The 19,940-nt window shown below is 40.4% G+C and overlaps 1 protein-coding gene across 8 annotated transcripts in view; it reads right to left on the minus strand.

Annotated features, from left to right (window-relative positions):
• The window catches only part of VPS13B (vacuolar protein sorting 13 homolog B), a 399,672-nt gene that overhangs the window by 359,324 nt on the left and 20,408 nt on the right, over positions 1 to 19,940 (minus strand). For 3 of the 8 annotated variants that reach the window (XM_083749736.1, XM_083749734.1, XM_083749738.1), the window contains exons 1-2: positions 3,215 to 3,494; positions 1,593 to 1,759 (exon numbers count right to left, since the gene is read on the minus strand). In XM_083749736.1, coding sequence (XP_083605862.1) covers positions 1,593 to 1,739 — 147 coding nt within the window. In that variant the 5' untranslated portion in view covers positions 1,740 to 1,759; positions 3,215 to 3,494. Of the gene's footprint in view, positions 1 to 1,592; positions 1,760 to 3,214; positions 3,505 to 19,940 lie in introns of those variants that run through there. The other 5 variants (XM_083749737.1, XM_083749739.1, XR_014566943.1 and 2 more) reach the window with 4 other exon arrangements.

A 19,940-nucleotide genomic window follows, 5' to 3' on the forward strand; every position in this document is an offset into this window, starting at 1 on the left:
TTTTAAAATGCTGGCGGGCGGCAGCGCTGCCGCCCGCCAGCATTTTAAGATCGCCCCGGACAGCAGAGAAGTCTCCGCTGTCCCGGGAAGGGGGGGGGAGCAAAGACTTTCGCCCCCCCACGTCGGCCTTCAGAAGAGGTCGGGGGACAGACTGTCCCCAAACCTGGTCTGAAGGCGGTTTCCATAGGAACGCATTGATTGATTTTCAATGCATTCCTATGGGAAACCGTGCTTCGCAAGACGAAAAACTCGCAAGACGAAAAGACTTGCGGAACGAATTAATTTCGTCTTGCGAGGCACCACTGTATATTTATATGAAGGAAAGGGGGTATAGGGAGAATCCAGGGCTTGTCTGCAGAGTAGAAGAAAAGAAGGACTTCCCCACTTCCAGCCACTCTCTGAATACTGGAGCAGAGACCCTATTAGGGAGACGGGCAGGGGAAGCATGGCTTTGTTTTTTGCAGGCTCCAGATAAGGACTAGACCATATGAAAAATGAACATACGTTTTAGCTGCAGCTCATTCATTGTCAGCTTTGTATTCTTGTTATAAAAGTGTGCCTAGACAATCCATTGTTGCGCCCATAACCTAGGTTTAAGATGCCATTTAGCTCCTAGCTTTCATATATCAGTTTCTAACACTGCTCCAGAGGAAAGACGTAATGTTCAAGATTTGCACACATAGCAGGTGAACCATGCACAGTCATCCCTACATTTCTGTGTTATGATGCAACAATTCACACATCTGAGGATTTGAAATTTCTCTCTTCAGCAATAGAACTGCTGTACCAAAGCAAACAACAGGTGCAGGTATGGTTCTCCCCTGTATACATCATAGCTGCCAACTTTTCCCTTTTCTTGCGAGGAATCCTATTTGGAATAATGGAATTTCCCTTTAAAAAAGGGAAAAGTTGACAGCTATGGTATACATACATTGCATCACTGGATCCCAACCAAAGTTATTTTCCCCAAGTCAACAACATGCAACATCAGTTACAGAAACAAGATGTTGCTGGCATTCAACACAAGACTGTTGTTATATTGTGCCAGTCTTTTCTGTAGAAAGTCCATTTTATCTTTTCAACACAATATTCAGAAGAGAAACAGCTTAAATTAGCAAGATTCAGCTGGAAATATGCAGGGGAATATAAAGTGTGTCTTTTCAAACAACTCACTGCAAGGAAGACAACTTCAATTGGCCTATAGTGCTGTACCGCAAGGCTTCTTGCGTACTGAGCAACAGAAGATGTAAGTACAAAGGTGCTTGATGTTTGTGGGAAGGAAATGCCACCAATATAGAATTAGGCAGCCTGAGCTGAGCAACGGAGGGCCTTGAGAGAGGAATGGAGGCCAGGCTTCACAAACATGGAAGAAAAATATTTATAAAATACCTTCATGCATTAACATAGAAAAGTATGGCAGAGTAGTAAGGCACCGTTTGCACCCTAAATTCACATGATTTTACTCCTGAGAAACATGGAATATACACGTCTCAATAATGCTAAAAAGGGGTATCATTCACCCAAAGTAAATTCAGGACAGCTTATTTAATGTTACATTAATTTATTTGAGTTAAGCACAACGAACAACATACCTGTTCAAGTACATCAAGTTTTAACTCAAGCTTGCTAAGAACGACATCTCCTCCCCAGAGTGATAGCTGTAGATCAGAAGGCTTCAAGTTCTTAATGTAGCGATTCACATAGCTCATTAGAATAGGAGTCACATACGACTCAAGCATTGTGTCTTTGTTGATGGAACCTTTAAAAAAGAAAAGAAACTCATGTTATATCTTCCTAGTATGCATAAAAATACTGTACAAAGCAAACTTACTGCCACTGCCAGAAACCTTCAAATCAGAGTATGTACTTGGATTTAAACTGATGCAGTTTAACAGCCATGCATCATTCAAATCATATGCATTTCAACTGAGAAGACCCACTGAATTCAGTGAGGTTTATACTAAGAACAGCAAATACAGGAGACTTCCAGTAAGCATTCACAGGCTTAGGCTATCGTAGCAGGCCCCTTTAAACTTTGTATCTTAGCACTAAAGTATACCTACAGATGACTGAACACAATATTTATTAAATAATGTTATTCTCTCTCTTAACTAGTTTGCAGCACAGGCTGTTAAGCAGCAATTCCAAAGCTGTAAGTTTTGTAGCTCACGTAATCTCACCACCAGTTTGTGTATCACTTCCAATGACAATTTGCAGCCCAAATATAGTAAGTTTTGTATGCGGCCCATAATAACAAAACAATGCATCTATTGTATCAGTTTAAAACAACTCCTTTTAAAGTGCCTAGTAGGAGGGAACAAATCTGAAGCAATGCATGCAAACATATATAATAATAATAATAATAATAATAATAATAATAATAATAATAATTTGTTTATACCCCACCCATCTGGCTGGGCTTCCCCAGCCACTCATTGGGTTTTTGCTATGAGGGGTGGCATTTCTGTCTTTTTTAAAAAAACATTGGGTTTTTGCTATGAGGGGTGTTCTGTCCTTTTTAAAAAAACATTATTTATGCTTTTCAGGTTTATATATTTCACCAATTTTACAATCATTTTAACATTTTGAAACTTGACCTCCTTCCCCCTCTTTCTGCGGTTCCTTAAATTTATTTTTAATATCTTCTGCATATCCAAAATAACTTAATTTCCTCATTTATTCACCTACTTTAAATATATACCATACTCTTATCAAACTGCAGGTTACTACAGTAACAATGCGTTGGTTCTGTTTAGGATGAAGAACATATGGGATTATTGTAATGTCCCAAACGTTCTTCATCCTAAACACAACCAAATGCATTCGGCACACAGCGTCACAGGTGACAGCTGTAAGCTATTTCGCTATTCTCTCTTAATGCCAACACCACCATACAAACTTCGTCCTTGTTGGCACGCGACCCAAAAACGGGAAGCGTCCAACCAACCAGGTGTAAACTTTTAGCAGTTTCTTGCACGTGGGTTCCGGGAGGGCAAGTCGCCCTGCGCGTATTCTGCCACGGGGAACCCAACCCTTGATTCTCATGCCCCCCAGGCTCAGGACCCGTGTCTCTCTCCAACACGCCTCTTCGACAACTTCTCCCCGCCGCCTTCCTCCTGCTTCAACGCCCCCCGCCAGGCACCCCGAGACCCCTCAAGCTGAGCGCGCGCGCCGCCCTTCGCCGCCCCCCCCCCCGAAACGCCCCTCACCCTACCGCGGCCTCGGCTTCCTCATGGGGCTTCTTCCCCTGCTTAGCGGCTCGCCGGCGGTGGTTCACTCCCCGCGAGGCGCCCCATCGTCCGCAGCCCGGCCCTTCATGCTCAGCAGCCCAGAAGGCGTCGCCAAGGGCCAAGAGAGCCTGAGGTTGGTTGGTTTGGTCGTCCGCCGAGGCAGTTCCGGGTTCCAGCCTCACAACAACAACCGCCGACGCCGCCTCCGTTTCGCCGGACGCATTTGGCGGTGACACCATCCGGCGGGAAGCTTCCGAGAGAGAGGCTTCAGCTGGGGACGCGAAGGGCTGCGGGAGAGAGGGAGGGAGGAAGGGAGAGGAGGCGCGCGGAGCTCCCGGCGACGGCTTCCTGCCCGGACCTGGGGCTGTGCAAGGCGGGAGGGAGAGAGGGGAAAGTGCTGTATTCGTGGGCCACATCTCTTAACTTGTTGTTGTTGTTGTTTAGTCGTTTCCGACTCTTCGTGACCCCATGGACCAGAGCACGCCAGGCACTTCTGTCTTCCACTGCCTCCCGCAGTTTGGTCAGACTCATGTTTGTAGCTTCGAAGACACTATCCAACCATCTCACCCTCTGTCGTCCTCTTCTCCATGTGCCCTCCATCTTTCCCAACATCAGGGTCTTTTCCAGGGAGTCTTCTCTTCTCGTGAGGTGGCCAAAGCATTGGAGCCTCAGCTTCAGGATATGCCCTTCCCGTGAGCACTCAGGGCTGATTTTCTTAAGAATGGATCGGTTTGTTCTTCTTGCAGTCCATGGGACTCTCCAGAGTCTCCTCCAGCACCATAATTCAAAAGCATCAATTCTTCGGCGATCCAAGAGATAGGAAGAAGTAGTTAAGAGATGCCTGTTGTCTTTGAAAACTCCATGGACAAAGACAACAGGCATCTCTTAACTACTTCTTCCTATCTCTTGGAGATGCCCTGGGATCCCTCGCTGGCGCCTTTTGTCGACTTTTCCCACGCGCTGCCCGCACAGCCTCGGGGAACATAAAAGGCTCCGGTGGTGGAAGGACCTTCCTGAAGAGGCTCTCCTGGACCCTGCACTGTGGTCTGCCTAGAGCCACAGAAAGACTTTTGAAATACAGTGGTACCTTGGGTTACATACACTTCAGGTTACATACGCTTCAGGTTACAGACTCCGCTAGCCCAGAAATAGTGCTTCAGGTTAATAACTTTGCTTCAGGACATAGCTGTCAAGTGTCCCTTATTTGAAGGGATAGTCCCTTATTCCAGCGCCATGTCCCACTGCTGTCCCTTATTGATTGATGTCCCTTAAATGATGTCCCTCAATTTCAAAGGAAGCAGCTCCTCTCCCTCCCTCCCTGCTGGCCAGGGAGGAGGGAGGCTCCAACTGTGTTGCTTGGCTGTGTTGCTCACCCAATAAGAAGTCTAAGAACGACTGGGGGGTGGAGCTTGTATGCCTTGTGTGTGGCTAGTTAATGCAAGCTGAGGGGTTTTTTGAATGCTGGACGTCATTTTGTTGCACGTGCTGTTACAAACTTTGCAGTCAGTGCAAAGCTCTGGTTACATAGTTGGTTGGACAGTGTTCTCGAAGCTACCAGCATGAGTTTGACCAGACTGCAGGAGGACAGGAAGACTGGAGTGCCTGGAACAGGTGAGGCTGCAGGTCCCTTATTTTGGCTGCTGGTCCCTTATTTTCAAATCTGTAAGTTGACAGCTATGCTTCAGGATGAGAACAGAAATCGTGCTCTGGCGGCATGGCAGCAGCAGGAGGCCCCATTAGCTAAAGTGGTGCTTCAGGTTAAGAACTGTTTCAGGTTAAGTACGGACCTCTGGAATGAAGTACTTAACCCGAGGTACCACTGTAGTTTAAACACAATGGGATTTTCCCCAAGATAGATATTAAGCGAATTGGTCTCACTTTCATGAACCCCAGTAAATCTGCCTTTTATCATCAGTGTTATGTTGGCCACTTTCCAGTTCTATGGTATGGAGCCTGGTCTTAGAAGCAAACTGCATATTTTTGAATATTCTCACATTCACATTCTTTTAATTTTATTACTATTATTAATTAAATTTGTATCCTGCCCTTCATCTGAAGATCACAGGCCAATTCACAACATAAAAATACAAAGTGAAAACACAAAATACATAACAAAAACAAACCAATAACCTCCCTGGCACAAACACATTTAGAAGGACATATCCAAAGGCCTGGTTAAAGAGAAACATTTTCACCTGACGCCTAAAGATATGTAATTAAGGCACTTTGGGGGGAGAGCATTCCACAAATGGAGCCATCACAGAAAAGGCCTGTTCTTACGTTGCCAACCTCTGGACCTCTCATGGAGAAGGCACACAAAGAAAGGCCTCAGATGACGATCACAGAGTCCAGGTCGGTTCATTTTAAGAATTTTCAACTGGATGCCATCCAGTCCTGGTGATTTGTCAGTTTTTATTTTGTCATTAACTACAACTGTGTTTCAGTATTCATGTAATCTACAGTTACGTAAGATTCTAAGGTGTGGCAGGTAGCTTCAGTGGAATGGCATTCTGGCTGTCGAAGGCTTTTCCCAGGGTGGCTCACCTGGCAAATACCTTGATGTAAATTTGGCACCATGCAGAGACCTTTTTATTTTCCCAGGGCTTATAATTTGTACACTGCTTTTATGCTGGTGTGTGGGTATATTTTCAATTATACTGCTATGTTCTGTTTTGATTTAATCTTATTGTAATTTAAACTTTTTTTGTAAGCTGCCCTAGGAAACTCTTGAAAAGGGTTAAAATCTCTCTGGGAGGGAATAGAAATCCTGGGCTGAAGTATAGATGTGCAGATGCCAAATGAAAGGATTACAAGAAACTCTGTATAGCATACATTTAATTTTAATGTAACAAAAAATTCTGATGAAAATCCTTTTCTGGGTTCTGAGACAAAGGAATTTGGAATATTATTCACGTTATAGTTTTAAACCAATCCATGTACTTGTCCTCGTGGAAAATACCTCACTCATTTATTATTGAGGGGGTTATTTCACACTTTTAGTTTTCCCTGCTATGACCCATCAATTTTTTTCTTCACCCTTTGTTATTGCTACCCACCATGTTATCTCACTATCATTTAGCACTTTCATATGTTTATCCATCAGTAGCTATGGTTAAGCATAGGGCAAAAAGGCACAGCTATCCAAATATAAATACAGAGTATACTACATTTTATTTAAAATTGTTAACATAAACATATTGTGATGTATGTATTTTTGGTTACTTAATAAGCTAGTAATAAACTTTACTTTGCTACAATTACTTTAAATAAGTATGTATACACTACAGCAATATGTTACTATAACTTTAAGCAGTATAACCAACACAATACAGGGTTCCTGCCACTTGCACTTCAGTTCCTCCCGCTATCCAAACATAAGCCAGGTTCCCTATAACAGTCCTGAACTCAGGACTATGAAGTCTTCAATCTGATTAATGCCCTATTCCTTCTAGAGTCTCTCATACTTCTCATAGGACTTCTGCTTCAGTCTCTACCCTGGTCCAGCCAACATTCTGTCTCAATATTTCAGCAATCTTGCTGACAATTGGCTACAGAATTCTTCTGAGGCTTGTCTCTACAGTCATAAACTCTTCCCTATGAACATTCTCAGTCCTAGTCTAGTGATGATAGCTCTTGGTTCCCAAGCCTGTCCAAGTCACTTCTGAAGTTCCTCAATACCCACTACCTGACTTCCAACTCTTACTTCAGCTACCCAACAGCTGCACACCAGTAGCACTTTTTCTTTGCCCAAGGCTTGCTCTTTTATTGACTCCAGCCAATCATTTCAATTTCAATTTTGGTTGGATTCTGTCACGTCATTGGCCTAGAACTATGATCCAATAGGATGTATACCAACTGGCCAACTAGAATTTACCAGCTTCTGGTGTCTTGGAGCCTTTATATAACCTCATATAGCTATCTCACTGTTGGATAGGTTGGCACTTTGCGAAGTTTTCAGGGTAGAAGAAAGAGTTGATAATCAAGTACAGTATAGGGTTATTTGAGAGGGAGCTTCTTTTCCACAAGATGAATAACCTCAGCTTTTAAATTTAGCTTTGGGTCATATCTTTCAGGACAAAAATCTTTAGGGTCAAGTGCTGGCAATTTTGTGGAAGTTCTTAGAAGATAATAGTTTATGGGCAATTATAATTGAGAAGTATTATGTTATAGCCAGTAGGTGGCAATAATAGGGTATCTTCTTTTGGCCTTGAAACACCATTGTACGGTAACCTGAGCAAAAGGAATAAGGAGATATAACAATGTAAGCAATGGCAAGTTAAGTGTCACTGAGGCAACCTGCTGGCCTCCTGCTGACATAATGTACTCCACATTTCCTAACAGGAACACAAGACATCTTACAGAACTGTTAATCCTTACATTCTACGCAGAATAAAAAAACATTATTAATGTGGAGGAAATAATATGATTCCTCTACACTCCAAAAAAGTAATTTAGGCTAACATAATTTAGGCTGTGTATCTTGAACTTCAATCTTTTAGATTTTGCTGTGTCTTGCCAGCAATAAAGTCATTTCTTATATTGCACCTTTGATTAGAAATGCAGTAGAGTATTCCAATTTATCCATAATATTAAGGTTTCCCATGGAAAAGAAAAACCAGAGACATTTCACACAAGATGGTGGTCCTTTATTTTCTGCACCTAATATCATGGACAGGGAGATTATCTTCAAACTACATTAGACATTTGGAAATAATAACAGACAATTAAAACATGTATGAGACTAAAGTTATTATCAGATATGACTCCCTTTGACAGACATTTGAAGCATTAAACTTTGGAAACTTATTGATAATGTCTTTACAACCTTCAGTCTTCTATCCATTAATGTAGTGGAAAGAGAAGGGGAAATCACAATTCTGCTGGGGTCTTTTATGATGTTATAACAAACATCATAAACATCTTTATCCTTAATCAAACATTTTTTTAAAAAAAATAAAGTATTCCAGGAGCTATGCTTCAATGTTTTGCTGGCAAAATAATCCTGAACATAAAACTGATTGTGAGGATTAAGGATATGCACAGTAATTCTCAACCTTCTTATCAGATTTGAGACCAAAATGTTTGAAGTCATTTTGCAATTTTGCAATTTTCCATTTTGTGTTTTATTGTTCCATTGCACAAAACATCTTTCACTTGAACATCTCATGAGTGAATACTTCTGAAACCAAGAAGCATCCACCCAAAAGTGTTTCTGGTTGCAGTATACAATGTACAAATATGATAAATAGCCTTAAAATATTTTTTTTAAAGAAACGGTCCATGATTTATTGTAACCTCCAGATGTCCTCAGATTTATGCCCTTGGTCTTACAAGAAATAAAATCTGTGAACTTTCAAAAGCAGCTTCACCCTGTTTTTAATAAAATACATACTCATTTAGATATTCTGGGAAGATTTGAGCTACAACAAATGAATATTATTCCCAAATGGAAATTGGCATTTTGAATGAAACATTTCTACCAGTATTAAATATTCATTGTTTTTCAAAGTTGGACAACGTTATTGCAGAGTGAAACATGAATGACAACTTCTTTCTCAGAAACCATTTGTTTTCAAAGAGTATCACATAGATGTTAGAAATAGTAGATTTCTTATTGAAATACTACATATGCAGTGATCTCACATTTTTATTTGTGTTTATTCAAAAATGCTGCTTTTGCATGACCATTTCCTCCTACAATGCTGTGTAAATCCTGCTCATATGTAAGTGTATGTCTCAACAGGAGATGAAGGAAAATGCTTCCAATGCATAGGGTCAACATCCCCATTTCCTTCTTCCAGAAACAAAACACTTTCTGCCATCTTTAGAGAAGGAGATGGAAAGGTTGCTTCACTAATTTGGCAAACAGTTAAAACTCCCGTGTGAGCAGCAAACATTAAGGAACTGCTGACTTTTCCAAATCTCAAGTCTTTAAGGTTAGACTAAAGTCCATTTCCTCTCCTGAGCCAAAAGTGCTAAGAACAGCCTGACAGTATCATAAATTGATACCCAAAAAGAATTAAAACCTTTATTCCCACCGTACATCTACCGGCTCTTATTCTTTCACCCTAATGCCAAACAATTCGAAAATATTGTTTAAACTAGACAAATCCATCCATTAACACATTTTGTCTCCCCACCACCTAGCCACCCATACATGCTTTATCCAGCTGAATCAATTTATAGGATATATTGTTTTTAAATGGATTAAAGTAGAGCCAAGAGGCTCTGGCTACATATGATTGATCAAACTAGAATCTCAAAAAAAGAAGAATTTCCACTTTGGTGTTCCAGAATTTATTTATTTTTTAATGATTTTTCAGCATGCATTTCTACTACTTAGAGCCCACGGGTAGAGAGCAGGGCTAAGCCAATATGATGCCCTCCAGATGTTGCTGCACTACAACTGACATCATCCCTGATCATTGGCCATACTGGCTGGGGCAGCAAAGTATTTGGTTGTGCTGGTGAGCCTATCCTTTCAACCAGGAAATGTCTATTCAACTACTTTTGGAATACAAGCAGCTGAATATATAGAAATCACTCTGGAAAGAACTATTGAGGCCACATAATTCCAACAAGTATTCGGGAGCAAATCATCTTCTGCACCATCCTTCCAAAGTTTCATTAATCTTCTTCCAGTATGCCTAATCTGAAGCTGAAAGTCTAAAAATAATCGGAACCCCAAAGGAGCAATACATGCACGCTAAAGTCATTTGGTCCATTGCTGAACCTTCTCCCCCTCAACAAGGGGAGCTTTGGGATGTTACCCAATCAGCTCAGAGCATGTGCTATTTGGACAAGAGTTCTTTCTGCCTGTTTCTGAAATGCAACCTATTGACCAAATACCAAAACATCCTGTCAATAGCCTTGGAGAGTTCCTTTTCAGGAGCACAGATGAACCCCTTGTAACATTCTAAGGAAAATGATTAAAATCTAAACATAAAGCAGAGGAAGTTGAGAGCAACTAAGTGGGCAGTGATTCATGGAGAATCGCATGGGATGAGAGCTTAAAGGCAATCATACGAAACAACAGCCACATGTGAACCAACAAGGGAGAACTAGATTCCTCTCTGCGGAACTCAGGAGTCAACTTTGTAGTGGATTCAAGAATCACATACAAATTTCAACAAAGTGCATTTGAGCAAAATGCACTCTGCAAACCGGGCTGAAAGCAGAAGACAGCTAGAAATTGGGACTGGAACCAAAGAATTCTAGAGATAATCTTCAGAGAATAGGAATACACTCAAATTGACCTCCCTGTGGCCAGCTGCAATGAGAAATTAGATCTGTGTGTTTCCAGACACTGGGAGAAGGAGAATAGAGAACAGATGTGTTCTTTTTTCCCTTTTCTTCTTCAATGGACTTGACATCCTGATGGTTTGCTCTCCTCCTACTCCTTTCTAATCAGAGCAGCACCTCCTCCTCCTATCCTACTGCAATATAAATATCTGAAAAGAGTTTTTTACTCCATGATGTGCATGATTCTGTTGCTTTCCAGGGAGGTACTTAATGTCTTTTTGTAGTATGACTGATGCCACCCAAGTTTATCCAAAAACAATGTAATGAGCTTTGTGGAGAAACATCAGACTTCTTTGAAAAAGGCAGTAAGTGCATTTGACACCTTGGAAAACAGAAGTAAAGGGCTACTTGTATCTCACAAGATTGGTGAAGAAGTTAAGCAGATTTATTTCACACTGACACAACAGCAATATCTTTGTTTTCCATCTCCTTAATTGTGCGCTTTGGAATCCCATTGGATCCCACTGGAACATGGACAGTTTCAATAAATGTTATTTCACTAAAAACATAAAATATGGAGGCTACAGTCAAATACATGGGAAGAGTTTTTATTTTTACAAAAGCATGGGTTGGGACTGATCCTAGTAATCTGCAAACTTAGCACGCTGTTAGAAATACAATAATTATGGAAAACAACAGTGACTAGCAGTAAGTATTTTCCTGTTGCCTTAATATGCTTAATATGAACAGGGATCCTAATTTGGCCCATATATACACAGAGTACACTTCTGTCTGAGTGCAATTGTATTAATTTGTTCTTTGAGTTATGCAGATTCAGTACATTGGTTTGCATGTATTGTTCAACTTCTGGTGTGTGTTTTTTAACTTACTGTTATGCTGACTTCCAAGAATTTCTTTACTGTTTAGCTCCCAAGTATAAGTGAGGATGAAGGGGTGGGAAGAAATCCTAAGTATTCAGTCACTGCATAATTAAACAATATAAATTGTATGAAAAGTGTTCAATATATTCAAATAGCTGGGCATTGAGTATATTCAGTCTTCCCAACAGTAGAGAATAATTATATATATATAAACCAGGGAAACTACAGAGAAGCACAAGAGTGCTCATTCTCTCTTATTTCCAGCAGAGCACTGGAAGAGGCAAGACAGTCTTTTCTTTCTCATCTTCTGCCTAAGGATTGCAGGCTTGGTGGTTCACCACCCTGGGCACAGGTAATTACTCTCTATTAGAGTAGAGAGCCAGTGTGGTGTAGTGGTTAAGAGCGGTAGACTCGTAAACTGGTAAACCGGGTTCGCCGTCTCCGCTCCTCCACATGCAGCTGCTGGGTGACCTTGGGCTAGTCACACTTCTTTGAAGTCTCTCAGCCCCACTCACCTCACAGAGTGTTTGTTGTGGGGGAGGAAGGGAAAGGAGAATGTTAGCTGCTTTGAGACTCCTTCGGGTATTGATAAAGCAGGATATCAAATCCAAACTCCTATTAGCTCTATTGACAGAATTGAATCAGCTGGTCATTTAATCTCAAGCTGAGCAAAAAACGTACATGGTCTGATGTGTTTCTGGCCTCAGTTGGATCTGGCCCATCAGGTTTCAGGAGTTGACTATCCACCCAAATGGACCAGAAGCAGGAGTGGGCTCAGGCAAAGAAAGCAGCAACCCGGAATACGGAGCATGGGCTAGGCAAAAATCCAATTCCAGAGCTTAGTTCCTTGGACTGAGGAGCTAGCTTTGAAGCAGGAGGTATATAGGGCCTGGTGTCCTGAGAATGGTACTTGGGGGCCAGCTGACTGGATGTCCAGGAAGCCTGACACTGCGGCGTCTACTGTGTCCTTAAAACACAGTGGGACTGAAATCTGCCATTTTTGAAAGGGAGTTTTTGATGAGGGAACCCAAACAGAGACCCGCAAAGAACAAGGATTAATTAGCCACTACTGGTCACAGGTCCTTAGTAGTTGTGACTTCTCATCTTGCACTCCTGTGGTGCTATCACACTACACCTCAACTTATTCACTGTTTCAAAAAATGAAACTAAAGATCATATACCCAATGGTACATTGAGCTACTCCAACCTATACACCAGTGTCCTCTCTTGTCACACTCAAGATTAAGATCTCTCATTAAGAAAAATAAAACCACTAAACTTGCGGATAATCAGAAGAAATAAACACGAAACATTATTTTAAATAAACCTATGCACGTGTAGTCTGTTTATTTTTCCTTCTGGTGCTGCAAAGCTAGATGCCAGCCAGAAGAGGGAGCAGGTCAGCTAAAAATTCTGTTCAGGTTTTGCTGCTGACAAATGCAGCCATTTTGGCAAAAACAAGGAAGTAGTCAAAGAGAGGTGGATCGGTCTAAGTTTAAATTTAAAGAAAGGATATGTAGGAGGAGTTCCCATGTTCATGGAACACACTATAATTGCAATGTTCTTGAACTTACAAGGGTAAAAGTGAAAGGGGGGAAATGGAATCCACAGTGTTAGCATTTTGAGACTTGCCTATCAAATCTCAATACCAGTTCCATATACCACAAATTTTTGGAAACATTGCATTCTGATTTCGAACCTCAGTTCCAAGTGCTTTCATACCTGGGACTTGGATCAAGCTCATTGTGGAAAGGGGAATCTATTATCATGTGATCCTACAGTCCTTAAATTGTGTTTTCACAAGCCTGTGAATTAACAGGATCTGCATATATACCTCTTGGCTATCACTCAATCACATACTCTCCAACACTGCATGAAAATGAAGACATTCTGTTCCAAATCAATCAAATGTCCCTATCTTCATATTAAAGCAACTTTAACTTTCTTCCATAGGTCAACAGTCCACATTTGGTCCAAAATGGATTGGGGCGGGGGGGGGGGGATGGTCAAAGACAAATATCTGGAGATATTTTTTCCCCTGACTTATTCTGTGTATGAAAACAGAATGATGGGTAAAGTGCCAAAAATTCCAGAACTATAGTTACATCGGAGAAGCAATGAACTTTGTACATATTTTATAGAACATGTTTGTCAAAATTGCCTCTGTTTATATCTGTTGTGATTGATTTACCCATTCTTCTAGTAGGTACTGAACACATTTTGTTTTAAACTGAATGCAGTATATTTTACCATTGCAAACCCTCTTTTCATCTTGGAAAGCATTCATACTGCAACAGTCTGAACGGGACTTTCTACATTTTATAGTCTTGTACTACAAGTCTGAGTACCAAAACACATGTGCCCTACGTAATATCTGAAGATTTGTACATTCTCTAAAATCAAAATGTATGAAGGCCAGGGCATTATCCTCTCCTGCTGATTTACGCATTAATGTGTCCTTCACAACTGATTAGATTGCAAGTACTTGACACTCTGTACACAGGAAATATCCTGATTAAAAACAAATAAAGAAAACACTGCATATAATTGCTCAGCGTGAAGAACTGCAAGCAAAGAGAGTTTATTTCCAATTGTAATTGTTATTACACAATTTGGCGTGTCAGCTGTTGTGAAAGTAAGTTACATATTCAAATCCCCAAGTTCATGTCCTGAAGTAATTTAGACAGGGCCAGGCAGACACATCTACATTATATTAGAAAAATCATGTCAACAAAACAAATAAAAGGAGGGGGTTTTGTATGCATTAATTAGAAGGTGATAAAAATGGGTTACACCGTATATAAATGTAACCTCTCCTACTGAACCTCCAATCTGTTTAAAGAAAGAAAGAAAATAGTTTATCTAGGATAAAGAGCGAAGCCAATGGTGTCTGACACTATTGCAGTGTACTTTGTAACTTATTGGTTTAGTGTCAGTTATTGACAGCTTTGGTTGGGGGGGAAATTCTGGCCATATCAGCAGTAACAGCAATTTAATTTTATATAGTACCTTCCACATGAAAAACACGTTGTAAATTGCATTACCATCAGCTTGTGGATAAAAGAGGTTGTGCATGAAGATGAGACATAGGGTGTGCGTGTGAAACTGGTGATTTTTTATTTTATTTTTTAAAATCCCTCTAAAGAAAATACATTTTTTGCGCTAAATAAATAAATAAATATTTCAATAACCTTGTCTCTAAAGATTTGTTATTCTTATAACACTGCCTTTCAGCCATCCAAAATTTGTCCTAAATCTTATGGCCTCGTTTATGTTTTTAATTGCAGACATAATTAAGTTCGTTCATCTATCTAGTGCTGTATTTGCCGCATTAAATCAGAGGTCAAAGTCCCCCCAACCCCGTACCACACAAGTGGTAAACAACAGCCACAAATGCATTCTCCCAAGTGAGAAGGATACAAAAAAATGTATTCATTAGTGTGAGATGTAAAAATGTACGCTCACACTTCTGAAATGTATGGCTGCTCCGTTCACACTTATGCCAAAGGCAAACAAACATAATTCTAACTGGCAGCTGGACGACATTCCAAACCGCCACCACATTAATTCACTCACCTCAATCAGATTTCACATGCAACCTGCACAGCGTGCTGCCAGGAAATCTGGCTATAAAACCTGGGTTCCCATACAAAACAAACTCCAAAAATATCCCCATACAATGCAATGTGGCAGCTGGGGACTTGCTCTTGTTTAACACTAGTAGCAAGTAAGATGTCTGCTTGTTTTCATTGCTTCTGTCCTGGATGGAAAGTTAAGTTTCTGGTTTATATATAAATAATATTACAACTGTGCTTCGAGTTAGTTTTTATTTGTTGTGTGTAGAGGTAAGGAAATCCTGTGAAAGGGACACAGGTCTCTTGTGTGTTACAAAGCTGGGAATATTTATGCTAATTATTTGCTGATTTCTGCTTACCTGAAGATAGGATTACGTAAGGTCTGTGGTAGACTGGGAAGAGAGAGCTGTGTACTGGATACCAGTATCAGCAGATTTTAATCTTAAACCAAACACGAACCTTAATATGTCTTCATGTCAAGTGGCATTGGATGATACAGCATGAGACTAACTGCAGCAGAAACTCCAGTGTCTTGTGACATTTTTTATATTTATGAGCAAATCATCACTAAAAACAACAACACATCACTACCACCAGTGTACTGTATACTACTTTTCCAGGGTAAAACATGCTCAAAGCAGTTCACAGCATTAGAAAAGCTCACATAATAAAACCTAGCAATATTTCAAGATAATTCACTAACCGTTACAAAAACAGTCTCATGTTAACAAATGTGCACTAAGATCATAAAATCATATAATTGTAGAGTTGGTGAGGAACATCTAGTCCAATCCCCTGCAATGCAGGAATCTTTCGACCGGTGTGGGGCTCAAACCCACAACCTTGAAATTAAGAGTCTCATGTTCTATTGACGGAGCTGTTACACAATGAAACAACCCACTGATCATTCATACTAAGACTCAATAACAGAAATACAAAAATGAAATCTAAATAGCAACAAAAACCATAAACCTTAAAACAAAAGTAAACATTGCCTCAAGCAACAACACCTCTATCAAATTGGGGCCCCACCTGGCTAGGTTGGAAGGAAATGAGCCAGAGAGCAGGGACCAGATCTTGAAGGGTTGACGGCTAGATGGTCCTCAAGGACCTTCAGCAGCAGGAGGAGACTTCATAGCTGGAGTCAGTGAGGGCCCTTCCAGGCCAGGTGGAAGATGAGTCGGACTGAAAACAGGGAGCAGGTCTCACAGCTAGATGGTCTTTGATCTGCCTGAACACAGCCAGTAGCATTTCCTGTGATCAATGCAGCTGGATAAAAGTCTTGACTGCATCCACGTTCTCCCTGTATCACACTTAACATTTCTCCCTGTGACCACATGCGCACAGCCAATGACTTCTTACATTAGGAAAAACAGTAGAATGTGAACTGTCTCTAAGTCAGTTAAGAACATAGGAGGCTGCCTTATACTGAGTCAGAACATGGTTCATCAGCTGTTGTGCTGCCCACACTGACTGGCAGCAGCTCTACCAGGGTCTCAGAGAGTCTTTCGTAGGCTCAGCCTTACTTGGAGTTGCTGGGACTTTTTGCATGTAAGGTACAGTATATGTTTGGTGGCAAGGCCCCTCAAGTTGTAGAGACTTCTTTGTGGAATTCCATGCCAAGGGAGACCCGCTTGGTCAATTCTTGGGCAAAGATGGTTCTGTTTAGTAGAGCTTTCCCCCCCCCCCTCTTCTCTCCCCCCACTTTTTTCTTTTTGTTTTCTCTTTCTTTCTTTCTTTCTTTCTTTCTTTTTTTTTTTTTTTTTTTGCTGATCTGATGTGTTAAAGCTTCAAAAATAACCAAATATAAAAAGGATATTAATAGCTGCAGTTGCATTAATGTAAGCGTCATGAGGACCAATATATAGGTTAATGTGGAGGAATACACGGCTGTATCTAGTGTTAGTCCTACTCAAAGCGGGCCCCTTGAAATTACTGCACATGACTTACTTGTTGTTATACTGCACATGACTTACTTGTTGTTATTGACATTCGTCCACCTCAGGAGATAATGAAGGAGTACATTAGGTTAATTGATTTCAATAAGTGTACTCTGAGTCAAATTTACTTGGCTACAATCTGTAATTTTTATTTAAACCATTTTAAAGTCAGCGGCATTGAACAGGAAATCTAGATTTTATTCAGTCCAGGTTTATTCTTCGTTATTTAAACAGACAATATCCTGTTAAAAGAGAACAACACAATTCTACACCACCAGACACCACAGACTCATTTTTCTGCTAGTTTGGATATGCATTTGTTTAATGGTCTTCAGTTTTAAATTTACGCAGAAAAGTCTGGTTTACCACATCCCCCAGGTTATTTTCCTAGTAACATTTAGCTCTTGTGAAAAGGCAGGTGACTTCTGCCACCATCCAAATGACAAGCAGCTGTCATTGTCACCACTGCTCTTGGCAGCAGAACCCCCACCTCGCTGCCCCAATCCTCACCTTAAGAGTATGAAGAATTCAGTGTATGTTTTATGTCTGGTTTACAGTGTATTGTTTAACTGAAGTGAATTACTTCTGCTTACTTTTTGAGAAAACATTCATAGAATTGCTCTACAGGTTTGTGAATATAATCTAACTTTGGGGGGATTATTATTAATTGCTTCTATAATCCTTTTAAAGCACTTTGTCATATTTATCTCATTTTCTCATCGCAAAAGCAACCGTTTGAGGCAGGTTGGGCTGAAATCCAATTGCAAGGCAGTGAGCTGCACGGCAGGCAGAGGCTTGAACGCAAAGGCCAGAACTTCCCATATTTTTACTTGTTTTGCTTTAATTTAATTTATATACCACTTAATTCTGTAACTTCATGCCCAGTACCATTTTTCTAGTTCTTGTCAGCATTCAAAATAAAGATTCCACAACAATTAAACTAAAGTTGCAATTCTGTACATCCTATTATTTCTCAGATATATTGTTTTGATTTCTTTTTAAAAATGTATTGCCACATTTGCTACTGTATCGGAATCCATGTTTTGGATGAAGGTGCAGTTTAGAAATGTGTTTTTTTAATTAAAAAAATTAAATAAATAAACACACACCTAGAAGTTTACTTCTGCATAGGCACACAGTGGATTGCATTGTAATACATTTTTGCTTGATGATGCAAAGCAGTAAAATAGTTTCCTCAAATTCCCTAAGCGCTATCGGTTTGGATATATTAAGAACAGTAAGAACAATTTTGAAAGGAGGTCACAGAAGAAGGCATAATGTGTCTTTTAACACTCAAAAAGTCAACACTCCTAAACAGCTGGCTCTGCCTGTTCTGAATCCGAAATACCAATAAGGATGGGATCATTCGTTGCACACTCCAGCTTAGCATGACAGTAACACAGATTTTCCTTCCATTCCACTCCCAGCATCTTTTGAAACATTTCTGTGTTAAGAGATGCGTCTTCAGCTGCTTTTGCTGCATGTGCAAATGGAGACACAAAGATGATATGTTTCAAAGGGAATCAGCAGCTCAGAATAGATTCTGATGTAATGGTTTCCCTCAGTATAAGTCGTATTCATTGAAAGATCATTGCAAGTTAAAAACAACATCAACAACACTGCACTGAGAGGGGGATGTTTCCATGTCTACAATAATACCTCGGGTTACAGATGCTTCAGGTTACAGACGCTTCAGATTACAGATTCCGCTAACCCAGAAATAGTATCTCAGGTTAAGAACTTTGCTTCAGGATGAGAACAGAAATCGTGTGGCGGCAGCGGGAGGCCCCATTAGCTAAAATGGTACCTCAGGTTAAGAACAGTTTCAGGTTAAGAACAGACCTCCAGAACTAATTAAGTTCTTAACCCGAGGAACCACTGTAGTTGGATTTTACAAGGAAAATCCATGGACTAGGATAATGTGAGAAAGCAAATCTCCTGCAGTAGTTTTAAGACCCACTGCAAGAGACCCGTGGCTCAGCAACCCCCCACCCTAGATATCCCCTTACAGCGCCACTGTAAATAATGCTTCTATTATTATTACTATTATTATCACCATCCAAAAATCTCAGGGCAGTTCACAGCATAAAAATGCAAGATAAAAATACATAATGCACAATACATAATAAACGAATGAACAAAACCAATAACCCCCCTCCGCCCCACACTTCCTACAAGGCAGATATGCCAGAGCATGTTGGTTTAACCAGGGTGGTGGCCATGTTGTCTTCCAATGGAGTAAGCTGGTGCTTCTCAAATAACCTAGAACATATGCCTTCCAAATGCCAAATCAGACTGCATTCTTATGTAGAGCAAAAACTGCACAGGAATTCAGAACAATGTGGATAAAAATTCTGAAGACATCTATGTTATAGCGGTGCTGTATCTCTACAAAAAAAAAAAGGTGGGTAAGAAATAAAAATCCCAGAAGCCTTCATACCCAGGAAAACCTGTGCCTTAACTCAGATGTAACATAGCTAGCTGAAAGAATGAGTTACTTCTGTTTCTCCAGCTTTGAGAGTGATCTGGGCATGCAAATTGGATGTGCTGCATTCTCCAGATCTGACCTGTTTGACAGGTAATATCTTTATTTTCTTGGCTTTTCAACAGGTTTACAAGAACACCTACATCAAACATACATATAATCCACCATGCAGGGTTTTATATTAGTATATTAAGACTGCATTATGACTCATGCGCTGGATTACTAAGCATCAATCTTATGAGAGTTATAGCCCAATCTTGTTAATGTCTACTCAAAAGTCCAAATTGAGTTCAGTGATGCTTTCTTCAATGTAAGTGGGTACAGGATTGCTGCCTTAGGCACACTTAATGTACCTGGGCAAAAGTCTTGTTGAATTTAATGGAATATACTTCTGTTTAGGTATGCATAGGATTGCATTCATAGTCTCACTGGGAAAGAATTAGAGGACATTTAATGGGTTTGTAGGGCATGCATTGTGATGAAGTACCATTTCAAACTTGTTTGGAAGTGTAATCTGTACCTTGGTCATACGACTCTGATTACATCCCTGGACTTCTCAGGAATAAAGAATGGAAGTTCAGGCTTTT

This window comes from Podarcis gaigeae (assembly GCF_964106915.1).
Source record: "Podarcis gaigeae genome assembly, chromosome: 7".
Taxonomy (NCBI): Eukaryota; Metazoa; Chordata; class Lepidosauria; order Squamata; family Lacertidae; genus Podarcis; species Podarcis gaigeae.